At 38.0% G+C, this 26,673-nt stretch overlaps 1 protein-coding gene across 1 annotated transcript in view; it reads left to right on the plus strand.

Moving 5' to 3' along the window:
- The window catches only part of MOCOS (molybdenum cofactor sulfurase), a 225,897-nt gene that overhangs the window by 83,761 nt on the left and 115,463 nt on the right, over nt 1-26,673 (plus strand). Inside the window, exon 4 of the mRNA XM_072852966.1 lies at nt 2,361-2,999. Within this exon, the coding sequence (XP_072709067.1) occupies nt 2,361-2,999 (639 nt within the window). The remainder of the gene's footprint in view (nt 1-2,360; nt 3,000-26,673) is intronic.

Here is a 26,673-nt window from a genome sequence, read left to right on the forward strand (position 1 = left end):
TTCAGAAAGATCCTTATGAATTCTTTCAAACAGTTTCTCAGAACGTTTAAAGCTTAAATCCCTGACCTGATGATGTCCTTCATAAAAGCTGAAATTCTTTCTTCATTTCCAGAAGACATAAAATACCTACCAATTGCATCAGATTTCAAAAATTTAAGTTCTGAAGAAACTCAAGTCTCATTTGGGCCTATGAATCCATTTGTTGTATCCTGTACTTCCCATTACAATAAGACTTTCCTTTAACTGAGAAAAGTATTAATAGTATCATTTCAGTGGGCCTTTGCCCGGGGTGTTTTTTAGTCCTAATAGTCAAAGTCATTGCAATTATTTCTTTTCTAGTGTTTAATCTTTGATTGCTGCGCCCCACACACCCAGCTGTCCTGGTTTCGGCTGGGATAGTTAATTTTCTCTCTACTAGCTGGTATAGTGCTGTGTTTTGGATTTAATATGAGAATAATGGTGATAACACACTGATGTTTTAGTTGTTGCTAAGTAGTGCTTACACTATTCAAGGACTTTTCAGCCTGCCATGCTCTGCTGGGCGCACAAGAAGCTGGGAGGGGGCACAGCCAGGACAGCTGACCCAAACTGGCCAAAGGCCTATTCCATACCATACGACGTCATGCTCAGTATATAAACTGGGGGAGTTGGCCAAGGAGCAGTGATCGCTGCTCGGAAACTGGCTGGGCATCAGTCGGCAGGTGGTGAGCAATTGCATTATGCATCACTTGTTTTGTACATTCTTTTATCATTATTATTATTATTATTAATAATAATAATAATTTTCTCTTCCTCTGCTGTCCTATTAAACTGTCTTTATCTCAACCCATGGGTTTTACTTTTTTTTTTCCCAATTCTCTCCCCCATCCCACCAGGTGGGGAGGGGGAGGGTGAGCAAGCGGCTCTGTGGTGCTTAGTTACCGACTGGGGTTAAACCACACCACCAGCTCTACCACCCTTTGCCCATAGAATTTGTGTTTCAGACTGGATATATAAAACTTTAAGGCATTTCTCTCTGCTGTCCTATGGTTCAGGAAATTTTAGCTTGAATTTGTCGTGTAACCTTTTGTACCACTTACAGTTAAATCCAACTGTGTCTTCAGTTTCTGCCTGTTCTAGTAAGGGAATCTCCCGTTATATAAAACATGCAGACTTTTAATGATACACATTGGGAACCAGAGTTCATAGACTCTCCAAATGCTGGTCTGTACCTTGGAATTACACAGATCAGAGTGCCAGCTGCTTGGAGAGTGCTGATATGTTATGTTGCTCACAAAAACGCTCTGCAGCAGAAGAGATGCACTGAGAAACCCTGTTACATCTCACTTCCCTTGAAAACCAGACAGCATTGCTGAGCAGCAACATTTATGCTTTAGTTCAATTTTGTTTGCTCTGCTCCATGCACTGAAGCTAGTGTCTCTTAGATGGTTGTTACATTTCCTGTTAATATTAGTAGGAGTTTTATGAATGTTAATTCAGAGAAAGTTCATCAGGTGAAAAAGGTAAGAAAGGTGACTACATTGAAGCTGTTCCTCAGCCTCTGAAAAGACCTATCTTGCACACTGCAAAACTGTAACATGCACAAGCCAGTATGGGTACTAAAAAGTGTATTAGATGGAGTTCACAAAAGGTGGTTTAGAAACAACGAGGTGCTGTCCAGGCATTAATTAGTGTGTAGTGTAGATGTGTCTCAAGAGACTGGCTTGCTTCAGTTTTCATAGTCTGGCTCATTGGAAGACATTAGGTTGCTTCTGGTTTAGGCTGTTTTTGCAGACCACAGAGATGACAGCCTTGCGTGCATAAGGCACATAGGAAGCATATGCTGCTTCTTGCTGTCTTCTGTTTCTGTTGTTAATAATACAAGCAAGGAGGAAAGTTGTATGCTAAGGTTTCTATATTGAATCCTGTGACCCTTAATTGGGATGCCCAGTATTTAAGTGGATTTTTTTTTTTAATGGAAAGATATTCTGTCTGCTCCAAATGCTGTATAAACTAAAAACCCTAATAGTGCAAATAAAACTGGGCTCTCTCAAGGACAGCGTAATTTTAATTATATGCAGGCTTGATTCTGATCCCACTGAGGGATCATACTGGCCACTCTATTCAAAGCCAGGCAGAATCGGCTTCTATCCTTAAAAACACAGCCACGTTCACTGCAGCATTGGAAGAGTCTCTTGTGGGCAAAATGATTTGGGTTACACTTGTTGAAGTTTATTGTGCTATTTGGCAAAACCTGTCTACTTCTGTTCGTATCAGATGTCAGAGTAGAAGAATTTATGCTGAGGAAAAACAAAATATATCACACAGCAATAAAATAGAAAAATCAGAAAATAACTGGATCTTTTTTTCCCATTTTTCAGAGTATTGCAACACTTTCACACTACTGCTGAAGATTACACCATCATTTTTACATCTGGATGCACAGCTGCACTTAAACTAGTAGCAGAAGCATTCCCTTGGATACCTGAAGGCACAAAGCAACCCAGCAGTCGATTTTGTTACCTAACTGACAGCCACACATCTGTGGTGGGTATGAGGGGGATAACTGCCTCAATGAATGTCTTGTCTGTTCCAATAAAACCAAAGGAAATCTTATCAGAAAAAAACAGGTTACCAGCTGAAGAACAAAACTGCACGACACCTCATCTTTTCTCTTATCCAGCTCAGAGCAATTTTTCTGGTACCAAATATCCCCTTTCATGGATACAGGACATAAAATCTGGAAAACTCCACCCCATCAAAATACCAGGGAAGTGGTTTGTTCTACTAGATGCAGCTTCGTATGTGAGCAGTTCTCCATTAGACTTGGGAGTTCACCAAGCTGATTTTATCCCTATCTCATTCTATAAAATCTTTGGATTCCCGACTGGTTTAGGAGCATTATTGGTAAACAACCGGATTGCCCCCCTCTTGAGGAAAACCTATTTCGGAGGTGGAACTGCAGCTGCCTACCTCGCAGGAGAGGATTTTTATTTCCCAAGGAAATCTATAGCAGAAAGGTAAGGCTTTGTTTAACAAAACAGGGGTTTTTGCTGATACTGTTTGCATCAGACAAATGTCTTAGGGTTGGTGCATGCACTGGGCTGTGACACCTGTGCTTCTTTATGCAGTTGAATAGGTATTTCACATCTAATTCTGTTTTCTTCTTAGTATTCTTTTTTCCTATCTGAAAAACATAATCTGAAATATCTACCTTCCTTCCCTGATCTAGTGTATCACAACTGGTAAAAATATAAGCCTTCATCAAGTGACACAAAGGTCAGTCCATGCATTTTTAATTTATATTTAAGCTACCTCAGTGGAACTCTGATTTGTTTTTGAAGCTCTGCACCTGAAGCAGCCAGGCCAAGGTTGATCACACAGTATAATGACCCTCAGTGAAACTGGAAAGTAAGGTCCATGTATTTCACCGGAAAGGTGGCATGCTTTACTCTCAAGAGAAGCTTTATCAGAATAACACATTCAGTAAGATAAATTACCTAGGACAAATATTTGTAGCACTCTTATTCCCTGAGTGAAGTTCTCGAGAAGCTGTAAAGCTCTCCTACAGAAAATAGAGGACACCTAAAGGAGGTCAAACATACACACATAAGGAAATGCAGGGCAATGGATAAGCTTCCTCAGTCCCTTAACACATTGTAACGCCACTCTTAGCGATGCTTGGTCTTTCTGCCTCTCTCCCTCATGCCAGCAACAGCTTACATAAATGCAGTAAAGAGTCTTCCTTCCTGTCTCACATCCGGTACATCTGCACAAAGGAAATGCTTGAGATCAGCATTTAATATTAAATTATAGTCCTTGGGAGAAGCTAGAGGTGAAAAGGGGAAATGATTAAAAAAAGCCATTCATGCCTTGCATTTGTTTATGGATGTGTATTCAGCAGCACCATGTCCTCCATCTCCCATGATGGAAATATCTGATCTCTCACTGTACATGTAGTAATGCATGATGATGCTTCGTGTGTGCACCTGTTCTAGGTGTGTGCTCTGAGTGCTGCTGTGGGGTTTTGGTTCTGGACTGGTAAATGCAGACACTGGCTATGTTAGCCTGGCTCTCGTGCCGTATGAGGCCATGCGTTATTTCTGAAATGGAAATTGGTATGATGAATGTCCAGTTAATCTTTTAATTTAGAAAAAAAAACAACAGGGAAACATTGGTGTTCTGACCTCTGTTTCTGGTTTTTCAAACCAAAAAGGCTTTGAAGTGCAGCACTCACTGAAAGTCAGGATGAAAGGGCATAAAAATCATGGGATCCTAGGGTGCTCCTGAGTCACCTGCAAGCCGAGGAGAAAACCTGCTTTAACTTGACCTTGGCAGGCTCTAATTTTTAGAGGCTTTTCTAGAGGTAATGGACACACGATTCCTGAGATTGCATAGCAGATAAAAATATCTGAAATGTGTTTTAGATCTCAATTGTGCTTTTATACTTTTTTTAATTAAGAGGGGAATGGTATGTGGGAATCTTGAGGAAAGCTCTTTCTCTGGTATCTTTTTCAGGAGTTTTAGAGGTTGACTAATTATAAGCCTTTCAGGTATTTGAGGCTCCCACTGCTTTCAAGGGCTTTTTTTACTGGATCAGAAGAAGGGTCTGCTTTAACCTTTTTCTACTACAGAGTTATAAACAAAGGAATTTATCCAATTTGATTTCTCAGGCTGGGTACAGAGTGTCTAACCTTGGTATGAGGGAACCTAACTCAATCAAATCTGACAGCTGGATACCCAAGCATGTGATACTATTTCCTGTTATACACCAAAGTGTCACACAGACAGTCTGAGTCATTGTACATAGGTAAATATTTACATTTGTCTTCATCTAATCCTTTGCTTATTATTTGAAAACATAATATTTAAAAGTTCATGTTTAGAGCATTATTGATGCTGTTTGTAATCCCTAGTGAACTGTGGAGATTTAAAGTCCTACCTGGAGAGACTTGAAGTTTTCAAAGATAGGTCAGGAATGAGGATAACCACTTTCTTGAAAAAATAAGAACAGCAGCATTGAAATTCTCAAATCAATGTCCTCCAAGCTATTTAATCCAAATTTTTTTTTCTTTCAGATGTTATGGGGTTTTGATTTGTTATGTTTTTAAAGTGTTTTCCTGATAATAAAATACAGACACAGAGCAGTTAGGAACAGAACTACTACACTTCAAATGAAATGCCAGGCCACCATGGCTGAAGCTAATATGATTACCTTATCTGTGGGCCATGTTTCCATTTCTTTGCTAGTGACTGAAACACCTGGGTCATTATTTCTCATATAAACAGCAATTCTAGCGAGGTTTTATCCCTTACAAATTGCAGTAAGGAGCTTCCATCCTTGGAGGTATCAAAACCCAACTGAAGAAGGCCCTGAGCAACCTGCTGCAGCTGGATATGCTTTGGGCAGGAGATTGGACTGGAGATCTCCAGGGGTCCTTTCCAGCCTCTGTGCTTCTGTGATTGATTCTGCACACCTCTACCGAGCTCCATCTGCATTCTCTCTTTAGGCATGTATTTGAGATTTCAAAAGGTTGATTTCTTAAAATTGTTTTTTTTAAAAAAGCTTGTTTACCGTGCTGGATTAACATGGGGATTGAATACACTGAAACATGTCATTTCATGTGGTAATTCATAAGGAAACTTGAGCTCTAACAAATACCATTGGAAAAGTGGATTAGAATATGTATATCTGAATCCTGTTAGCAGAAGGTATTCCCTGTCCACGCATAATCAAAGTGCAGTGTACTAAGGAAATGGCTTTTTCTAAGTCAAGGTGAAACTTGAGTGGAGATGTGTAATGAGAGGGTGTTTATTCATCTTTCCTTCCCAGGACTGTCAAAATGGTTACCTTTTGTCTTAATGGATACAGCTTTTGCTAGTGTTTCTTGTACTTTATTTTGTTGTCCTTGCTATATAAATTATTCTATCACAGACTCTTTTACATTCCTTTAATACCCTTAAATCACTTCCACATTTTCCCATTTCATGGCAGTAGCCAGTCTTTCTATCTCAACTTTTAAAATCATGTTTATTGTATTTTCATCCTTGTATCAAACAGCTTGACAAATTATTATTATCATTCACAAATCTAGCCTCATTTCCCTTTTTTTTTTCTGCACAGCATGAGATAATAAAATAATATGATTATGTATAGCAAGAATTCAGCGATAAAATATTCATCATCTGCCCTATTTTTCTTTTGTATCTGGGAGTGCTATTCAGAATCTGATCATCCTGGAATTTATGACTAAGGGAAAAGAAGCTGTTGTGTTATCTGTAAATTGGATATCTGCACTGTAGTCTACCAGTGTGAAATATCTAGTGCATTAGCGGTTGTGTGTTTTTCATTTCCAAATGCTTTGGAAATCCAAATGGCATGACTTTGTCCCTGATGAGTTTTAGTGGCTCTTGCCTCTGCTGCTTGAATGATTTGACAGCCCCAAAGCAGCACCCACACTTTTGCAGTCCATGATGCATTGTACTTAACCAAAGCAGGTTTCTTTATTCTTGATGCTGTAGCTTTTTATTTTTGCGGTGATTCAGTGGCTGATATATATGACCTGCAGACAAAAGGTTAGATCCCTTAAGTTCTGCAGGAAATGTCCTTAATTAGGGCCTACCCATGTACTACAGTGGAGAACTATGCTAGAGATCAACAGGACAACTCTGCGAGTGCCTATGCAGGTATGTGTATAGTGACATGGTTTGGATCCTCAATTGCATGCTGAGTTTGCGCATGCTGAGGGGAAGGGAAGGAAGGAGTGGAAAATGGAGGCAGAAAGGTAGGGATGAGAGCCATCGCAAGGATCCCAAGAGCTGGAGCTGGAGTTGGAGGCAAAATCCTGAGGCTGGGTGGTGGATATGGAGCAGCTTAAGAATCCCTTGGCAAAAAGCTGGTCTTCTGCTTGAAGGTGTCTCTTTAGCATTACTGCATGTTTCTGTCAGCATAGAAAAAACCCCGTCCAGCAGAGATGAAAGGCTGGAGGCCATTGAACAGAACTGTGTAGACTCCCACATAGCTGCTCTCCCTGTCTGAAAGGCAGACAAAGTCCTTTCAGTTAGCTGATGGAACTTAGTTCTGACAACTTTTACAACTGTTTTTCAAAACAAGAGCTGTGGAAAAATAAAGGAAAAGGGGATTTTTTGCTTTCTGAGTAACTTTAAGAAGGTTCAAGTAACCTGTTACTCTCTCCCTTCTCTGATGAAGTGTAAGTATCTGCTGGAAAACTTCATGCAGTCTGTCTTGTTACCTCTCAGGACATCCAAGGTGGCAGTTGACATTTTCTATGTTTTTCTGTCAGCCATCACTGCAGCCAGCCAGCTTCGTCAGTATTTGATACAAAGGAAAGTTTTACTTAATTTTTTTTCTAACTCCCACCATTAAGGAAGCATTCATATGTCATTTTGCACTCTTATCCTCCAGGTGATTATTTTTTTCAATAATGAAGTTGTTTCATTGCCGGAAAACTCAACATAGTCAGAATAAACTGAAAATTGTAAATCAGTGAGCCGAACGGAATCCTGTGGGGATCACTTTTGATCTTGATTGACCACAGGATTCACCTTAAATTGCTGAATCTGGGATAAACTGAAAGCACTGCCTCTGATAAATGCTTGTAGAGCACAACGAAACACTTAAAAACATGTTTGTGAATTTTGATTAGTGGGCAGTCACCCAAAGAGAAGCAACAAACTGGAGAGGCAATACAGTCAGTCAGCCCCACCTCTATTCATTTGTACAACTCTTGGATGGCCTTATTTATCTTCTCAGCCTCTTGCCTTGAAAACCCCTATCAGTTTTGAAGACAGCCTTTATTCTTGAACTTTTGTTTGAGCAGCTGGTGATGCATTTCCTTTTAGCTGTACAGCTAGAGAAGATTGGTGGTTAGGGTCTTCCAGGTTATACAAAACGTCAGGTCAGTGCTTCCCGCAGAGGTTCAGACAGACACCTTCCAGGAGTACAAAGTCAGCTGTAACTACCAGGCTCTTCCAGCAGAGATTTTGGAAAAAAAAGGAATCATCTTCTGCTCTACTCCTGAAGTGCCTGCTCCCATGTTTTACAGAGTCCAAAGCCACAGAAGAACGTGCTCTCCTGAGTAAGGTCTTCACTATGTCCCAGAGAGAAATAAGATTTGGGTCATGTTTTCATCCTCAGTGTTTCCTATTACAAAGTTGGGAAATCCCAGTCTGAAGTGGGTCACATACAGGGTTTAGAGCTGTAAATGTTAGGAATGAGCCAAAAAGATAGGCATCATATTGGTTAATGTCTAAATGTTTGGGTCTGTTGCAGCATGCAGTTACAGTGTACAGATTCCCAAACTACTTTTAATCAAACCAGTTCAGATCCTCAATGCCATATAGCCACAGTGCCACAGGCATCCATGCCAGGCAATTTACATTGCCTCAGAGGAAGATACTACATTTAGGCACACTGAAGTGTCTTTGTGCTAGGCTGCAATCTACAGTATGGAAATAAATACAGGGGGAGGTGTTTTTTCAGGTAGGGACAGGGGGTAGTGGATCTTGCATGCTTTTTAGCAATGTTTGGCAAAACGACATTAATAAAAAACATAAATGCAAAGAATTTTAAACTGTACTATGGATTCTCTTACTTGGAAGTAGGCTGAACTAAGCTAAGCATGTTTCTTCTTTCATTCCCAAAGTCTCATTGAAAGCCAGTAGTAATCATGTGCCAAATGTAGTTACATGCCTAGCACACGGAGGCTCATGTAAATCACATCAAGCATCAATATGTATTGTTAAGCACCTCCATCCCAGTATACGACTGGCACCAAATTATTGACTTATGAAATAAACCTTATAAATTGCTAGGGAGCTACAATGTATGCATTTTTAAATAAAAGAAATAAATTTGGAGCTCATTATAAAATGCATTTTTCTTAAAATATGAAGTGTTTTGAGATGATAGCAAGAAAGAAAGGAATTCTGTTATATACCAGGACTTTATTTTGCCTTTGATCAAATACAGTAAAAATTCTGCCTGATCCAGGATGCATCTTTGCAGTCATTATGGCTAGTGAGTTGTCATGACATAGTTTCACCCTAGGGAGTTCTTATACTCAAATTCAGAATCAAACGTTTTCCCTAAGTCTTCTTTGAGAGGCTCTTGTGAATTTCTAGCACCAGCTGTTGGGATTTTACAGCATTTGTTTTCTGGTGATAAATTTATTGTACACTTTTTATTGTGCTTTGTAGATTTTACATTTGTGATTGATTAACCTGTTTGATATATGAGGAAAAACAATGGTAACTTGTTTGGCATAAAACCCACATTTTTTTCTTCACCATTTGTACTGTGTACTTAGAATATCTTGATATTAGCATGTAAAAGGGTGAGACTGGCTTTTTGACCCAGACAATATTTACAACATACAAGTCCTGTACAGATAATGTTAAGGGATTGATTTACTTCAAAGTGTAGGAATTAAGGCTTTTGCTCTCTCTTTTTACATCAGGCAGTTCTCAGGAATTGTTGTAAATACTCCATGGTATAGCATATAATTAGTATAATGCTCTTTGTTCGACTCCTGAAGTCTTAGAGACAAAAGCATGAGCTAAGGCAGACATACTGAAGAGCTGTAACTAGTATCAGGGGGTGAATTTAGATATTTAACATTATTTTAACCTAGTTTTTATGTGCTCTGAATCCTCTGGCATGTGTGTGTGTGTTTTAAATACTTCCACAGTGATGCTGAAATTGTTCCGAGTTGGCTACTGAAAGTTTATTGGCTCCTTTGGAGTGAGTTTAATCTCCGTTTACAAAGTGCAGCCTGAGATGTGCAGATATTGGTGTCTATTCTCCACTTCAGAAGAGGACTGAAGCATATGTATTTAAGTCAATCTCTAGTCCAGAAACTTCTCTGAATATTAACATGGACTTCAGCTTGTACTTTTAAGTAGAATAGGTTTATGCTAATTGTAGTGCTGTATTTCTGTGTGGATCCTTTTGGAAACAAAACTCTTAGGAAATACTTATTTTCTCCCTTTATAGTGGATCCTGTCCCCCTACTACATGTGTGGGTTTGAGTTGTTCTTTTTGGTGGGCAGGGGGCAGAGAGAGGCATGGTGGAGTGCCTGGCAATTAAAATTACTGGATGAATGCAATCCAAATTGAGTTCTTCCAAAATGGGATGGGGCTAGGTAATTTCCTTTAAGGTTTTGTCCTTAATGCAAATAATCATTATACAATGAAAAAGTATACTCCTTTAACAGAAACTGATACTAAGGTTATGTCAGGAAATGCCTGACCACAAATGATGAAGCATCTCTCCTCTACTATAACATACTAATGCACTATAGTGTCATGAGTTGACGTTAACCATTCTTGCTTACTTTTATTGGCCCTTTTCAGGAATAAGGTGCTAAAAATCAGTGGCTTTCAGCCTGTTGTGCATGGACCCCTCAAGATTCATGAACTCACCATAAAGGCTCCACCAACGGAGACCAAGACACCTTTATATATCATGTGGCAACCATATATGTGACGTTTCAAAAGAGATCTTCACCTTCACTGGATTTTTTTCAAGTTCAGTGACTTCCACTGAGAATCATGCTTCTAAAATCTTTTTGAAAGGTATTCTTGATCAGACTTATCCTTGTCAGTATCAGCAGAGACAAATCTTCTCATTTAAGAGAAGTATATATTTTTGCAGTCTAAATAAAGTCAGAATACAAGAGAGCAAGCTGAAATGCCCATAAAAGTTTGTCTGTTAATAGCAGAAGACTCACAAAACCATCTTAAATTTAAGGACTCAGATTATGTGACTTCTTATGTGATACCCATATTATTTTATATTTTATTTATAGCTAAGCTACAGAGAGCTACTTTTTAAAAAAGGTTAGGGGTCACTGGCTTCCTAGTGGGGAGAAAGAGATCTGTAGAAACAGAGTAGTTTAAATGTTTAGATTATATCACTCAGGCTAGTATTTGAAGATTACAAGTACAAGCACAGGTTTGGTTTGGTTTTTTTTTCATCTTCTTACTAGTCAAATATATGCAAGAGTGCATCTGGCAGTTGTGCTCTTGGGAACCTGTGAAAGAAACATCTACAGGCTTCTCAAACAGATTTAATTCAGAAGAAAAAGGAAAATATTGATGCTCTTGAGAAAAAAAGGTTTTACAATCTTTCTTGACTTTCACATATAAGCAACCATTTCCAAAACAGGAAATACTCAGATTTCATTAAACACTTGGCTGTCACATTTCAGTCTGTTCATGTTCAATTAAAAAATTCGGAGGGATTCTCTAGCATTATTATAATCTACTTTTTCCATATCTAGGCATTTATATTATCAAATAACATCTGCTATGGCTTAATAACTGTGTCAAATGATTGTAATAGCTTTATTTTCAGTGAATTTTATGATTAAAAGTTTTAGAGTTACAGCAGAGAAAGTACTTATGCTGAAAGGATTGTATCTCCTGTTTCATACTTTATGGCAGACATTTTGCAGTTATGTTTTCAGGTAGTACTCTGACGTGGCCCCTTTTTTTTTCTTTTTTTTTTGATTGCTGCTGATGCCAACAGTTTGTAAGTTCAGCAATATAGATTGCATGGATTTTCTTCATAACATCCACTGCTAAAAAGTGGTTAGTATGAATCTAACTCTACTTATCACTCACTTTGGCCTAAATAAGAGGTAGTCTTGGTTGGTCTTAAGTTAGCTACGCCAATATATGACCAGTTTAAATAAGAAAAATGGCACGCTGCTTTTCTCGGTGACAGATTTAGCATGATCTGTCCTCTTGGGCAAAACAATAAATTAATGCTAAGTAACAGTAACCCAGTTAACCGTTCCTAGAAAAGCAATTTTTTTAAAAAAAAGTTTTTCTGCTGTCACTATACAAATGAAGACAGCTGCTTTGAAGTCCTCATCAGTATTAAAGAAGGATGTTGTTCATGTCAGATTATGTTTAGGTCTTTGTTCTGTACATACATTTTTCCCATATTTCGTCATCATGGGTTAGTTTAGAAGGACGGTATCAAAATAAAGAGCCAGAGTCATTGTTAGCTTTAGATTTTCTGACTTTGTCTTGAGAGACAGAAGATAAAAGGTAAAATAAACCTTGCATGGGCTTTTATCAAATTAAACAAAGCATGTGTATGCATATAAGAAACATAGTCCTTCACTGTGGAATACCAATATGTGGACACCAAGTTATCTCTAATCATCTTTTACTGATGTCGTGGTTTAACCCCAGCCGGCAACTAAGCCCCACACAGCCGCTTGCTCACTCCCCCCTGGTAGGATGGGGGAGAGAATTGGAAGAGTAAAAGGGAGAAAACTCGTGGGTTGAGATAAAGACAGTTTAATAGGGAAAACAAAAGCCACGCATGCAAGCAAAGCAAAACAAGGAATTCATTCACTACTTCCCATGGGCAGGCAGGTGTTCAGCCATCTCCAGGAAAGCAGGGCTCCATCACGCCTAACGGTTACTTGGGAAGACAAACGCCATTGCTCTGAACGTACCCTGCTTCCTTCTTCCCCCAGCTGTATATGCTGAGCATGACATCATATGGTATGGAATATCCCTTTGGTCAGTTGGGGTCAGCTGTCCCAGCCGTGTCCCTTCCCAGCTTCTTGTGCACCCTCAACCTACTCGCTGGTGGGGTGGGGTGAGAAGCAGAAAAGGCCTTGACTCTGTGTAAGCACTGCTCAGCAGTAATGAAAACGTCCCTGTGTTATCAACACTGTTTTCAGCATAAATCCAAAACACAGCCCCATACCTGCTACTATGAAGACAATTAACTCTACCCCAGCCAAAACCAGCACAACTGATAATTCGTAACCTTTTCCTAGTGTCATCTCGACTACTTGGTTCTAGTATAGTTCAGATCACATCTCTGTGTGACAGAAATCTTTCAAAATAAGGTTTTACACATCAGACGCTTACACATGAGACTGTTCTTTCTTCTAAAGCAATAGATTTCATGCTGATTTGACTGCCAGCATAATTTAGAAAGCACCAGTAATGCAGTAAGACATTAGCATTTTGGGTCCAATGGTCTGAATATTAAAGCTTGGTTTGTATAAGAAAATAAGGATACTGCATGTTGTTTTGTTGAGTATCATAAACTTAGTTGTGCCTCTGTCTGTCTTTTTTGGATATTGCACATCTGAGTAGGAAACAGTCCCCTCATATTTAGCTATTCACTGTTATTTCTGGATTTGCGTTAGTATGGCCAGATCAGGTGGACATCCTAAAAATCACCTTGCTTTCCATGAAGTATAAATGCTTCTCTGAATTACCTGGGTGTTCCCGGAAGTTTGTAATGTCATATACAAAATTTCTCTTTTGGAAATTTGCTTTATGATCTGAGATCACATTTTTGCTTACAGTTATTTTAATACATATTCATCTTAAATCGTGCTTTCTATATGGAAATTCTTATTCTGTAGAGCCACATTGAATAGTAGTGCAGGAATGTTGCTTGACAGAGATTTCTACCTTTAATCTAATTAATTAGACATCACATTTTTTGGATGCAGTTTTTAGTTTCTGCATTGTATACTGAAAACACATAGCCATCTTTCTGAAGGTATTAAATATTCCACAAATAGCGTCACGTTTCACTTCCTTTTTAAAAATTGTTTTCTGAAATTGCCAGAATCCCTATTAAGTTTGACATCTTGCTCTTTTAAAAAAGTATTAGTAAAGTCATTTGTTGTAATTTTGTCTGCTGTTTCACTAAAATGCAAATATTTCATGGGAAAGCATCACTTTAGGTGACTTCCTAATGTAAAAGGCAGACACCTTTCAGTCAAAGTGGAATATGTGGTTGAAACGTCATAATTCTCCTTTAATTTACACGTAACTTTTATTTTGTGTAAGTTTTAATATTTAGTAATATTTTTATGGTTAGCATCAAAATGTTCAGTATTTCCTAATATTTTCATATTGAAGCTGCTGTAGTGTTTGCAAGGTCAAGTATTTCTTTCATTTTCCTGTCACCATAACTTTCAAGATTTCAAATATTTATCTTTTGTACTTGCTTTAGTATGACCCTTTGCAAGCACAACACATGTAGCCCCAGAGAGGTTGTACTCTGTTGTGCTAAAAGCCTAGCAAGAGCATTCACAAGCTTTCAAAAACGTGACACAGTAAATGAGAATAGCATAAGCTCTTTGAGGGGAGAGTGACAGAACTGCTGTGTAGAGGCCTGTTGGCCCAATTCATCTCCTGCTGGACTCAAGAGGGGACCTTTGATTACATTCTATATGCCAAATGTAATCCCTTTTAATCATTTAAAGTGATTTTAAAAATCATGAATTCTCATTGTTTCTCTGTCTAGACATTTCTAGTTGATTTTCTTAGACAGATTGCTACAGAATTGGGGATGAGCAGGAAAACCGCCTCTCTAATTGTTCATAAGAATTACACTTGTGGCATTTAATGAATGTGATGATTAAATTAGATCAACAACAAGAAGCAGGACCATGCACTTTAGCTGACATTTTCTAAAGAATTTGGGATTTTATATATGTGAATATATATAAGGACACCATAGTTGATTTACCAATAGGCAGATAACTATGGAAAAATTCCTCCCTGCAAGTTTTGACTGCGTGTAAGTATAAATTCTAAATGTAAGAACTTCATGCAGCTGTAACTCTTCCTATTGTCTGTTACTGAGTGGTGGGTTTACAATGAGTTTTACACACAGAGATGCAAGGTGCAATTTTAAATTTTATTGAGGACTAAATGCTGTGGTGTGGCTAAGCAGAACTTGATGAAGGACTTGGCCTGCAAAATGTTTTAAATAATAGGATATAATGAAGCCAATTTTATCTTAATAACATGAATGCATTTCCCAGAAGGTTGAGCACCTTCATCATTTTCTTGTTTGTATTCTTTAAATTGTGTTGCTTATGTAAGTTCACAACAGAGCACGAGTAAACATTATTAATGGAATTGATGTAAAAATTTAACTCCAGCCAAGAAGACATCTGAATGTTTTCAGCTTCTATACAAAATGTGAATCAAACTGTGCTATGCTTCTCTCGTTAAAGGAGAATGGTCTCCTAAATTGTTAGTGTGCCAGTTTGTAGCAAACATCCTAAATATTTTTTGTAAATCCTTCTATTATGGAATAAAGCATACGACGATTAATGTCCACAGTATGAACACACCTGCAGTCTTCATTTGTATGAAATATGTATAGGAATGTAGATATATTCATTTTGTGTTCTCTAAACATTTCTCTAATACCTGCATGCTATTCACATTGTCACCAAATCCTTGCGTACCTTAGTGGATATGCTACCTTTTAAGATCAACTATATGAAATTTTCAGGAGTTCATATTATTTGATGAATCAAACTTACAGTATAATTACAGCTAAAGTATAGCAAATATGGGTTTTATTTCAGTTCTCCATGTGCAAGAAAATGTAAATTAACACATACTTCTCCCATGAAGGGAGCACTGAATAAGTTCTCATTTAATCTCCCTTCCTGTCTGATGAACACAAATGCTTGGCAATCAGAACTGTGAGTCAAAGATAAAGGAAGATTTCTTATCCTAGCCTGGTTTATTTAAATTATGAACTAAAGGGGAGAATGTGAATCTTGAAGAGATCATTTTGTAGTTAATGAAGCAGTTTTAACAGCCAACGAGATCTACCTTCAGCTATTTAAATGGCTGCAGGAATGTTAAAAATTTATATGATCATAAGAATTCTCAGCAGAACGTCTTATTTAAGTAAACTTTTCTTATCTCTGCTGCTTTCCCAAGTTAAAGATTAATAATCCATTAATTTAAGATTTCTGAAACTTTTTTTTCCTCAGGTACACAAAGAATTTAACTAGGAAAGCCCAACCATTGTTAAATACCATGTGGGGTTCATTCAGATACTTTTAAATCTATAGTGGCATATTGAAAAGGTGTGAAAATACTTGACAAGTCTGTCAAATTTGCTCTTCTGTGGGTGTCCTGAAGGGGGTGGAGGAAGAGTATTATTCTGTCTCTATATTTATGTCCGCAGATTACACTGTCAACACATTTTCAAGGTGCAAATGACATGTAGAAAAAGGAAAACTATACACACAAACAAGGAGGAGAGTATGCCACTAGCAAGTTTTTTCATGGAATTACTGACCAAACAATATCTAAGCCATAGGGGTGGATGCAGCATATTGCATGATGAATATTTTTTCCTCTAACTTAAATTAAGAACTCCTTCTTCCTCCGAGCCTACTGGAAATCAAAGTCTGTACCTAATATCCAAAGTAACAGAGGCATGGGACCCCGTGTCTTGTGACAAATTAATTTTTTGATTCCACACAAATAAGCCACCAAGACCACAGCGTGGTCCTGTGTGTAAGCCCTATTGTACATCCTTTGCCTTTGAATTCTGGCTGGCCGAACAGCATCTCAGGCAGTGACCTGGCAAACAGACTGATCCGTGTGCACCATCAGAGGGTAAGCGATAGCTACAGTACTGTATTCCTGACTACTTCTAATTTTGCTGGCCAGTTTGCCCTGCCTTGCTGTCAGCGTGTCTGTAGATTTAACTGTACGGAGAGTAAAAATAGAAGCCGTGTCTCCTCACCTTTTCTCTGGGCTGTGCTGAGGTGCGTATTGATTACAACTAGAGATTAAAGTTTAGAAAACATCGGAAGAACTTGATGTTACAGAAAACATCAGCATGTCAACTGAGTAAACTTATAATGGCTTGACTGTTTTAGGGCTACTCATGATTCAAAAAGTCTTTGAGTGATGCTGTCCTCAGAATAAATATTGTGGATCTTAACTCTTTTTGTAGTAATAGCTGATTGATAACTTCATTGCAAACTGATAACTTTCCAGGCATACACTGCTTTTTTGAAGTGCTATTAGGAGAATATTAGTTACACTGTTCTTGTGCCAGTTCAGTTTCCATTGAAAACCTAAATACATGGCAAGATCTCCAACCCAAAGTTTTCATCTGGGGAAGAGGCCAAAACCCAAACACTGAACCGAGCTGCTTTCATTTCACAAGCAGGAGTTTTAAGGCTGCTTCTGTGGTCCAGGCTGTGCATGGTGCTGTAACCAGAAGTGTACAGCCAAATCCTTGCCCCTGGGACTCCGAGGACATGTCGTAGTCAACGATAGTCTAAAATACAGGTGAGGCAAGGGTCATAATTTGCAGTAACCTAATTTATTGGACCAACCGCTACAGCTGGGAAGTCTATTTACCTCTCTTTATAAAACTTGCCTTACAAGGTTTAGACACCATTAAATCAAGCAGCCTTTCCTGGTGGTCCACTGAAAATAAACAAACATCCAGACACTGTCTTCTGCTTCTTGCCCATTTCTCCTTAAACCAGAATTCTAACAAAGTTTAACTTCTAGAGAATAGCCTTATTGTAGGGATGAAATTCAGTTCTTAAATTTAAAACAAGGCACAGTATATCTTCATTTGTACTGGAACATAAAGTTATCAATTGCAACGGAGACATTCTGGCTTCATATACCACAGTGATTTGACATCCCATGGTGATATAATTACTATATGCATTACGGATCTGCAGGAAAAAAAAGAAAGCAATGACAGTACCATTTGTCTGATTTCCATAGGGGAAAATATCTTTGGCATTTGTTTCTGTATCCAGAAAAAAAAAAAGAAAAAAAAAAAAGACTTTTCTGACAGTCTTTGCATGACATTAAGCTAAACTGCACAGTAAAAGTAAGATGATCTCCTTTATAATATATCTTTGAATAAACCCTAATCCTAAAAGGAAGAAAAAACTACAGTTAGCAGTATCATTGTAGAACTATGGGGGTTTTCTTATTTCAATATATCTAGTGTAAGTGAACACTGTCTAGGTTAGTGATTGATTTTTAGACAGCATCTTACACTCAAAGATGAATTTGATTCTGCAACCTCAGGCAACTAAAATTCAGTGAGGCATGGTGTCTATTGTGTTTTTCTCTATTTGTTTAATAACGTACATATCTAGACAGCCCCAATTAGGTTTGGAAGTTCAGGTCCCTGCTGGGTCTTTTTGCAGTCTCTGGGCAGATCCGAGAAGACAGTGTTACCTTGTACTATTTTCAACATTCTGTCTTAATATTTTTATTTCAATTACTTCCCTGATTGCGGGGAAAATATAGTCAAGAAAGTGATAAAACCTTGAATCCTTTTCATCCTGGCAATTTGATTACCATTTAAAATGAGAATTTCTTTATGACTGAAAAGTTCAAAGTTTGTCTTTTCCCTTTTAGCATTGCCTTATAGCAGCATCCTAAGAGAGTAAGACCTTCTTGGCATATATGAGATGCATCAGTATTAATCCTGTTTGCAGAAATCCTTCATTGGTAGAAAATGTTGACATTCAGACTAAATACTAGTGACAGTTTTTCAGGCTTTTTTTATCAATTACATTTTTATGATCTTCCTTGTAAGATTATCCCAATGAAATGTTGACTCATTATTCTGTTTTCACTCAATTGTTTTTCTGGTTTTGTTTTGCAATCCCCTGATTATACTTGACTCTTAAGAAAAGCTTTAGAGAATGCCCTGTATTTGCAGTGTGAATTACGATTGTGCCAGTGTGCATAACAATTACATTATAAATATTTCCTCAGCCATTTGATAAAGACTCAAATTAAGAAAAATAATTACCAGTACAATTACAATTATATATAATTACACTATATTCAATTTAGTTTATCTCTAACCTCCTCTTGCCACAATGCGTTCATTGTTGAAGAATGAGATTTTAGCTGACTGTGTTGGAAGTAAACATGGATTTTTCTGTCCTTTACGACATGTTTTGCTTAAATGAAGTTTTATCAGCATGTTTTCTCAGCGGAAAATAATGCAGTTTAGCTGGTTCAACTTCAAAACCAGCCTCGCAGATGAAGACTTTTTTTTCTAACGTGAAGTTTATCTTCAGTTAGGTTAGAGAGACTGTTTGCTCCTAACAATGCTACTTCCTTTAATGTACATTATACATGGGCAAGCATAGTTCTTTTGTATGTACATACAGTAAGAGACATATATGGCTGCTGGATTTTTTTCCTAACCCAGAAATTGGCTAAACACAGCAGAAGCTTTCTCAGAGAAGCACGAAGTCTTCTAGAGCATTGAGTGAGGACCCAGTGTCTCCAATGAGGAGCAGTGCAAATTCTTGGCACTTACTTAGCATAAATATTAGCTGCGGGCTAATCAGTATGTATCAAAACACCCCAGGAGGTAGAACAGCCAAGATGTGCTAGCTTACTTTGTTTGCTTAGAGCAAGCATGTATGTACCTGCTGTTCTCAAGAATTGCGTCTTGCTTTGGAAGGATTCATCAGCCCTTTATAGAAAGCAAAAGAGAACAAGCGATCTAGAAAAGAAAGGGCTGTTTATTTTGCACCTTACAAATTACGAAATGGTCTGTGGTGCTCCATTGCTGCTTGTTCTGACCCGAAGTACTCAACAAGACCATGTTATCTGGTCACATGCCTCTCAAACGGTACACAGTTTTGCTGACAAGAGAGGCTACGTACAGCATAGTATGTATGGTGGTATTGTTGTTTATAATGGATGTTATTTGGTATCTTCTTTATGTTGCCTTCAGATAGTCCCTTGATACTTTAAAGCAATCCTCGCATGTTAAACAGTCATGTTAATTGTGCTTTTCAGAGACTCTGAGACTAAATCTTTTCTCTTTCTCTGCTTGCTTTAGGGAATTCTTGTCCTATTCCAGATTAAATCCTGGTTTTAGACAGTCTCTCTGTGCAGTTTTGTGTCTTAGATGTACATGAAACTGATTACTTGCTGTTCGTTATTCAGTATGCAATCTGCCAGTGTACTTTGACTCCACAAAGGAGTAATAGCCTATGATTAAAGGAAATTCTTAGGATTTGAGAGATCTGGATCATCTTTCTTTTTCAAGTTCCATAAAATTTTTATTTGTTTGAATTTAGGATAAGTATCTCTGCTGTCTAACACAGTTTTTGAAAGTGGCTGCAGATTTTATTTCCCCAGCCTGTGTTAAATTCTGAAATCCAACATTGACATTAGTTGGCAGAACGGTAGCTATTCCCAGCACCTGAAAACAGAACCCATAATATCTCAAAATGGGAACTGCAGCTCTTTTCTTTTTACCCTCCAGTTCACCTGCATAGAACAGGAGAGTAGTATTTATCTTCTGTATGTGGGCACTGCAAAAAGGTCAGTCAGAGCTGCACTAAGATTTGGTTTTAAATAGTGACTGAGGAAAACATGCAAACGAAGATAATAAACTTAGAGTTGCATTTAGGTTAATGTACATTGCTTGTATTTTGTTATCATCTCTTCATGGATATGTCCGTGGTAGGACACAAGATATTAATTTATAACTTGTTAACTGTAGTTAGCAGCATTGAGCTGACCTACTGTGCAGAGTGGTGCAAGGCAGCTGGCTGAGTTGAATGGTTTAACATGTTCCTGAGCAGGTGCTTGTGAACAATTGTTTGGAAAGTGTCCAATTTACTCTAATCAGGATAAACATTGAGGATGTATATCTCACAGGTATATAGGAAAGAAATTTGAAACAATTCAAGTCACGTTTCTCCACATCAATGGATGGTTTGTGGGGATTTAACTTGGTCATAAACTGAACCAAGTGCCACATATCTGCCCGAAAGCAGGGAAGGAAGTCAAGATAACTCCCTTAATGTTAATGAAAACTTTTTTTCTTTTTTTTTTAATTAAAAATAGTAGCTTCTATCTTTTTGAGGAAAAAGTGAAAGCAAAAGCAACATAGCATGTTGTTTGGCACCTATTGAGGCCAAGGGAAAGTGCAAGGTCTAAAAGACAGAGAACTTGCATATAGGCACCAGTACTCCATAAGTATGTCCCATGGTGGGAGCCAGCAGCGTGTGTCCCTGCCAGTCTCTCCAGAAAACCCCTCAGGCACCATCTCCCTCTGCGGACATGGGTGCTATAAGCAGAAGCAAGCAGCACGGTGCTCTTTCTCAGCCTACCTGCACAAACACTCTGCTTGGTGACATCTACCTGCTAGCATAGTGAGGAGGTGGGGGAGAGAGTCACAAATTCTAATTACAGTCTGTTGTGGTTTAGCCCCAGTCAGCAACCAAGCACCGCACAGCCGCTCACTCACCCTCCGCCCCGGTGGGATGGGGGAGAGAGTCTGAAGACCAAAAGTAAGAAAACTCATGGGTTGAGATGAGAACAGTTTAATAATTGACATAAAATAAAATAATAATAATGGTGATAATAATAAATTGTAATGAAAAGGGAAACAACGAGAGAGAGAGAGAGAGAGAGAGGAACAAAAGCCAAGAAAAAACCAAGTGATGCAACTGCTCACCACCTGCTGGCCGATGCCCAGCCAGTCCCCAAGCAGCGATCGCTGCTCCACGGCCAACTCCCCTGGTTTATATACTGAGCATGACATCATATGGTATGGAATAGCCCTTTGGCCAGTTTGGGTCAGCTGTCCTGGCTGTGCCCTCTCCCCAGCTTCTTGTGCGCCCAGCAGAGCATGGCAGGCTGAAAAGTCCTTGACTAGTATAAGCACTGCTTAGCAACAACTAAAACATCAGTGTGTTATCAGCATTATTCTCATACTAAATCCAAAACACAGCACTATCCCAGCTACTAGAAAGAAAATTAACTCTATCCCAGCCGAAACTAGGACACAGTCCTTGATAAATTTGCCTATAGAGCTTGTTGCTACTATCAGGGGTGTGATTAGAACAATTCAAAGGCTCTGGGGCTCACCTTTGAATGAGTAGCCGGATTCTCCAGGCCTGGGGCCAAGTGCTTCTTGAGAGTCAAATTTTACCAAGATCTCTCTGGCTAATCAATATCCATCTCTATGGATAATCAATATTATCTTCAGTCCATTCCATCATTTGCATTTGTTATTATGGTGACAGAAGGTGGTAAAAAATGCGGATTCTTTTTGCATAGTTTAAAATTTTCCAAGCTTTTTGTGATGATGGATGTGCCAATATCAGATGTTGTACCTCTCGAAAATCTTTCACTTACTTCACTCATGTATTCTGTTTTTCTCAAAGGAGCCTTTGAAATGGCTCCAGTGAGTTTGAACACCAGAATTTTAATAGATGGTATGATAGCTAATTGAACAAAAACATTAGCCAAGTTCTGTTAAACATGGTATCTGCAGAACTGAATTGCTATAACAAATATAGCTTTAAAAACTTTAGTAAATGCAGAACTGCGTTAGGCAAAATGTTCTTGACAGTGTATTATCAGGTATATCTCTTCTCCAAAAAATACACAATATTAGCCATAGAATACCCTAAAAAGAGCTAGTGTGCTAGACACCCTAAAATCTAGAGACTATGCTTGTTATGAAAACACAGATGATCAGTTATTTTAATAGGTTACAACTGAAAAGCAATTGTAGAGAGGGGTTTTTTGCAGTTCAGACATAGCAACAAGATGTTAGTAATATTTATTTATAGGTTTTACTAAAGTAATGATGTTTTAGAATTGTTTCTACAAGAATGGCAGAACTCGATGAAAGATTATGTGTATTTTATGTCTCAGTTGAGCTGTCAGCACTTTTAGTATTTGGTTTGTTTTCAGAAGAACTTGTGGAGAACTGTGCTTTTTAATCAGAGACTAGAATCGTGTCCCTGAAGTATATTTGAGTTTAGGAGGATGGAATTACAACACATTAGTAAATTGTACATGGCATGTCATATGTGCACAGGATGCTATGGTACAGTGAGAAATTACAGCAAAATAAATTCTATTGTGAAGTTTGAACTTTAAAGATGAGGTTTCAGCATGTTGCAACTTGAAAACAATATCCCAAAATGAACTGATTTTCTATATACTTGTACAATTTCTCTAAAACTAGACCTTGCATCTAGGCTTAGGCCGAGCATTACAACTTTTTGATTTTAACCATGCTAACTACAAAAATAATGAACATATTCTTTGTTGTTTCCCTCCATGGCTGATATTTTCCCGGTAAAGACATGCAGCAATCAGTTATCTTGTTTAGTCGTCATAGGCAACACATGTAAAATTATCGCTCTCAGATCTGAGGTCACTGAGAGCAGCTTTGTGCTATGCTGGGACACAGCTCCTCAGGGCAAACTTGCACATTCATTGCAGAAGAAGGCCTAAGGCCAGTGACAGGATTCACAAGCATACAAGTTAATAGTCAGTGGGGACCCCCTGAGAGCAGAAAAATCTTTAGAACTAAGTCTGAGGTGAAAACAAAATTAATTTAGTGGCTACAAAGAAAAGAAGAAACCAAACCGGGACAGCTCAGACTTACCTTAAAATACCCTGAGCTGTCTGTCTATAGCATCCAAAGTTATTACTCCCCCTCCCAAGGATCTTAGGTTTCAATCTTTTGTGTGTATGTACACATTTAAAAGGAAGATATCTTTTCAGAAATTGTATCAGAAAGAACAAAGACTGGTTTTTTTCCTCATATGGTTAAGCTGCCCTATTAATGTCAATTTTTAATTTTATCCTTTGGATTTCTCATTAGCTTTACAACATGTCTAGATTATTTAATTATTATATTTCAGCTTGTAGATGACATAAGATTTAAGAGCTTTTGCTGGGCTCTTGCAACTTGTCACTACATTTTGCCTAAAGCTGCTTTTGTATAAAATAATCTTCCCATAGTTAACATTCAGGATACTCTGCAGAGCATCTTAAGAAGACTTAAATGCTAAATAACTGTCACATAGCATGTCTTAGTATTATTGCACTAAATGACATTGCAAGCAGTGTGATAAACAACATCATAATACTTTGACACATTCATCATTAATTATAACTGAAATCTAATCTCAACTGGATTTTTTTCAGTAATTATATCCAGTAAAGCAAACATTAACGTATATGGGGAAGGGAGGGTGGAGGAAAGAAGTATTCTAAAAGTATAGCTGATATATCAAAATACTGAATGGCCTGACAAGTCTTATTAGGTTTTATATGGGTTTTTCTACGTATATTAAGAGATTAAAATATCTGAAATGTAGTTGGAATTCATTATGTGAATAATTGGTTTGAATGCAAAACTTTGCAGTGACCTACTGGTTGTGTCATTTTAAGGTGGCATGTAAGACTGCTGTATGAAATCCCAGATTTCTCCTCTCTGACACAGAAGACTAGTATTGAACTAAATTTAAGATCATGGATTCCTCTGACCACCAAAATACTGGGTGGGTGGTATTTTAGGCTTCATACTACTATGCTTCCTGTATTTCCCTGAAAACTGTATAAGGTATTTGTAAATGGCAACTCCATGTACCTTTTCCCTCCAAATACATATTTGTTTTCCACTGCAGAACTTTCTGCTGTCAGGGACCTCCCCGTCTGTTAATGCAAATTATTTTCCTTTGTACTGGGAAATTCAAGAGTCTGGCAGCCAAGCTGTGGGCGGCAATGCTATGTGCTGCTTACCATCGCGCTGTGATACCACACTGCAGCGCCCTTTTGGCTGCATCAGAGCGTATGTCAACCCAATGAATGTGAATTTTCTTTTTGCTTTGTTCGCTGTCTTCCTAAGACACTGTTTTTGCAAAGTACTTCATTACTTGTATAGTACTAAACATACTTTTAAGTGTGATTACACTTTCCTCTGTATATTATTATGAATCCCCTGCATGCAGAGCTCCCTCCTTTCTGCTGTATTTAGTTCTCTCCAGTGGTTAGCAAGTCTAAAGAGACAGTATTTATATTTGGAGCAACCTCAGCTGGTTCTTTTATTGGATATTTCTACTCATACTAGACATCTTCACTGCCTATTATTTTACAAACCTCAATTACCTGGTTGCATGTCCCTGAAATATCTATGTACTGTACCTGAACCATCAAAGTAGTGGAAGAGCAAGTAGTTTCATTTCAGCCCGGGTTAGTCTTCAGTTGGTAAACTATGAGAAACTCTATTCTGGTGGGCTTTTTATAGACAACATACCTATTTTTCTGTGGTGGGGGATGCAATTCTGTGAAACTTGCATGCAGCCATTTTGTCTTATGCTTACTGTTATGCTTCTTGTAGTATATACAAAACCTCAATATATTTCCAACCAGGAGGATTATACACTCATTGAGAGCTGAATTTTGAAAGTATTTTATTGATAAGAGAGAATAGATGACTTACTGTATTGGTACATGTTGAGTTTTTCAAATTAGTATTTCGTATTACTATGTCACTGTATGATTTTCCTTTCTTGATGATTCTTTTGTGTCTGGTATGATTGAAGCAGAGAGAATTTCTGTACTTTTACGTGAAAAAAACATTCATGGAGGTGGGTATTTTCATTTTTACTGTGTTAACATCATTTTATAAAATCATACAGCTGTCGAGATTACCTTTTACTTCCGTGACAATTAATCTAAATAAAATTATCTTTTTGTTCCTCACCACCATCACCAGAGACCCTCCTTACTGGAAGCATATGGAACTAGTCGATACATACTGTCAGGCTGGTAGAGCATGCATGCAAATTTATAAGGAAAAAGCTGTTAGTAAGTGCATTTCTTTTGTCTCAGTAGTCTCTTTATACAACTGATGTTGCACAAGACAGTTCCGCCTTAGTTGGGTGTGAAATGGAACAGACTTGGTCAGAGGAAGATCAAGAGGGATGACTCCAGGGTTTTCAGAGGTTCTCAAAGTTACAAACTTCTGTATGTAATTTTTATATGCAGTTTCATAAAGTGAGAGGAGTTGCTATTTTGGCATTTCCATTTATTGGATTCTTAGGAGGGGCAAAAACCTTCTGGGTCATCTAATCAACCTATTTGCTGTCAAAGACACCCACACTATATAATCCCTTCTTTATATTGAGCCTGTGTGCAGAATGAGGGGGAGACCTTTGGCACAGGGGAGGGAGGCCATGTTGGTTTTGGCTTGTTCCTGCTACTCCTGATGGAAAATTGTTCTATAATCTCATATCTCAGATGGACACAAGACTTGTAATTTGCAGTCTGTATTATCTTGTGGCCAGTTTGGTCATTTATCTGCATTTTGTCCTGCAGCTTAAACAGCTCTTTTTCCTCCCTGGTTATTACCCACCTCTTCCGTCTCTAGAAATACCAAGAGCAATTAGCTTTAATGAGCTTTGAATTTAGCTTTGAATTTTCACACTAAGTGAACTGAACACTTCTATAAGATGGCCTTTCCTTTTCTCTGATCATCATACACAGTATGCCACAGAAAATCTTATCAGACCTTTTTTAATGGTGTTAATATTTTTCTATCTGTAAGTTCTACCATGTTTTCTTGTCTGTCATGCTGATGGCTGATAACTGATCTGATCAACTAATAAATCTGATGTTTCAGATGACACTCCTCCAGTTCATGGCAGAAGTTAATGTCAGTAATCCCTAACTGCATAATAGGGTTTATGCACGATGATGTACTTATCATACATTATAGCATATTGTACATTTCATCTTGTTTCTGTTTTTAGGGTTTTCAACATTACCTGTTTCTTACTGCACACAATATACAGCCCCATCTTCTGCATTGACAATCTCCAGATTTCACTTCAGCTGGCTGTTTTATCTTCACATTCCTACCTTTTATGCCAGGATCATTACTGAGACTACTAAAATAGATACTTGTCCCAAAACCAGTGCTTGAGGAGGTAAACAGGTAACCTTTTCCTAGCTTAATAGTTCCCCTTTTAGCACAATTTCTTAGCCTACTGTAGCAATAATCTTCCAATAATCCTTATTCTGTAATAGCT

The sequence above is a fragment of the Ciconia boyciana genome, chromosome 2 (genome assembly GCF_034638445.1).
Source record: "Ciconia boyciana chromosome 2, ASM3463844v1, whole genome shotgun sequence".
Classification (NCBI taxonomy): domain Eukaryota; kingdom Metazoa; phylum Chordata; class Aves; order Ciconiiformes; family Ciconiidae; genus Ciconia; species Ciconia boyciana.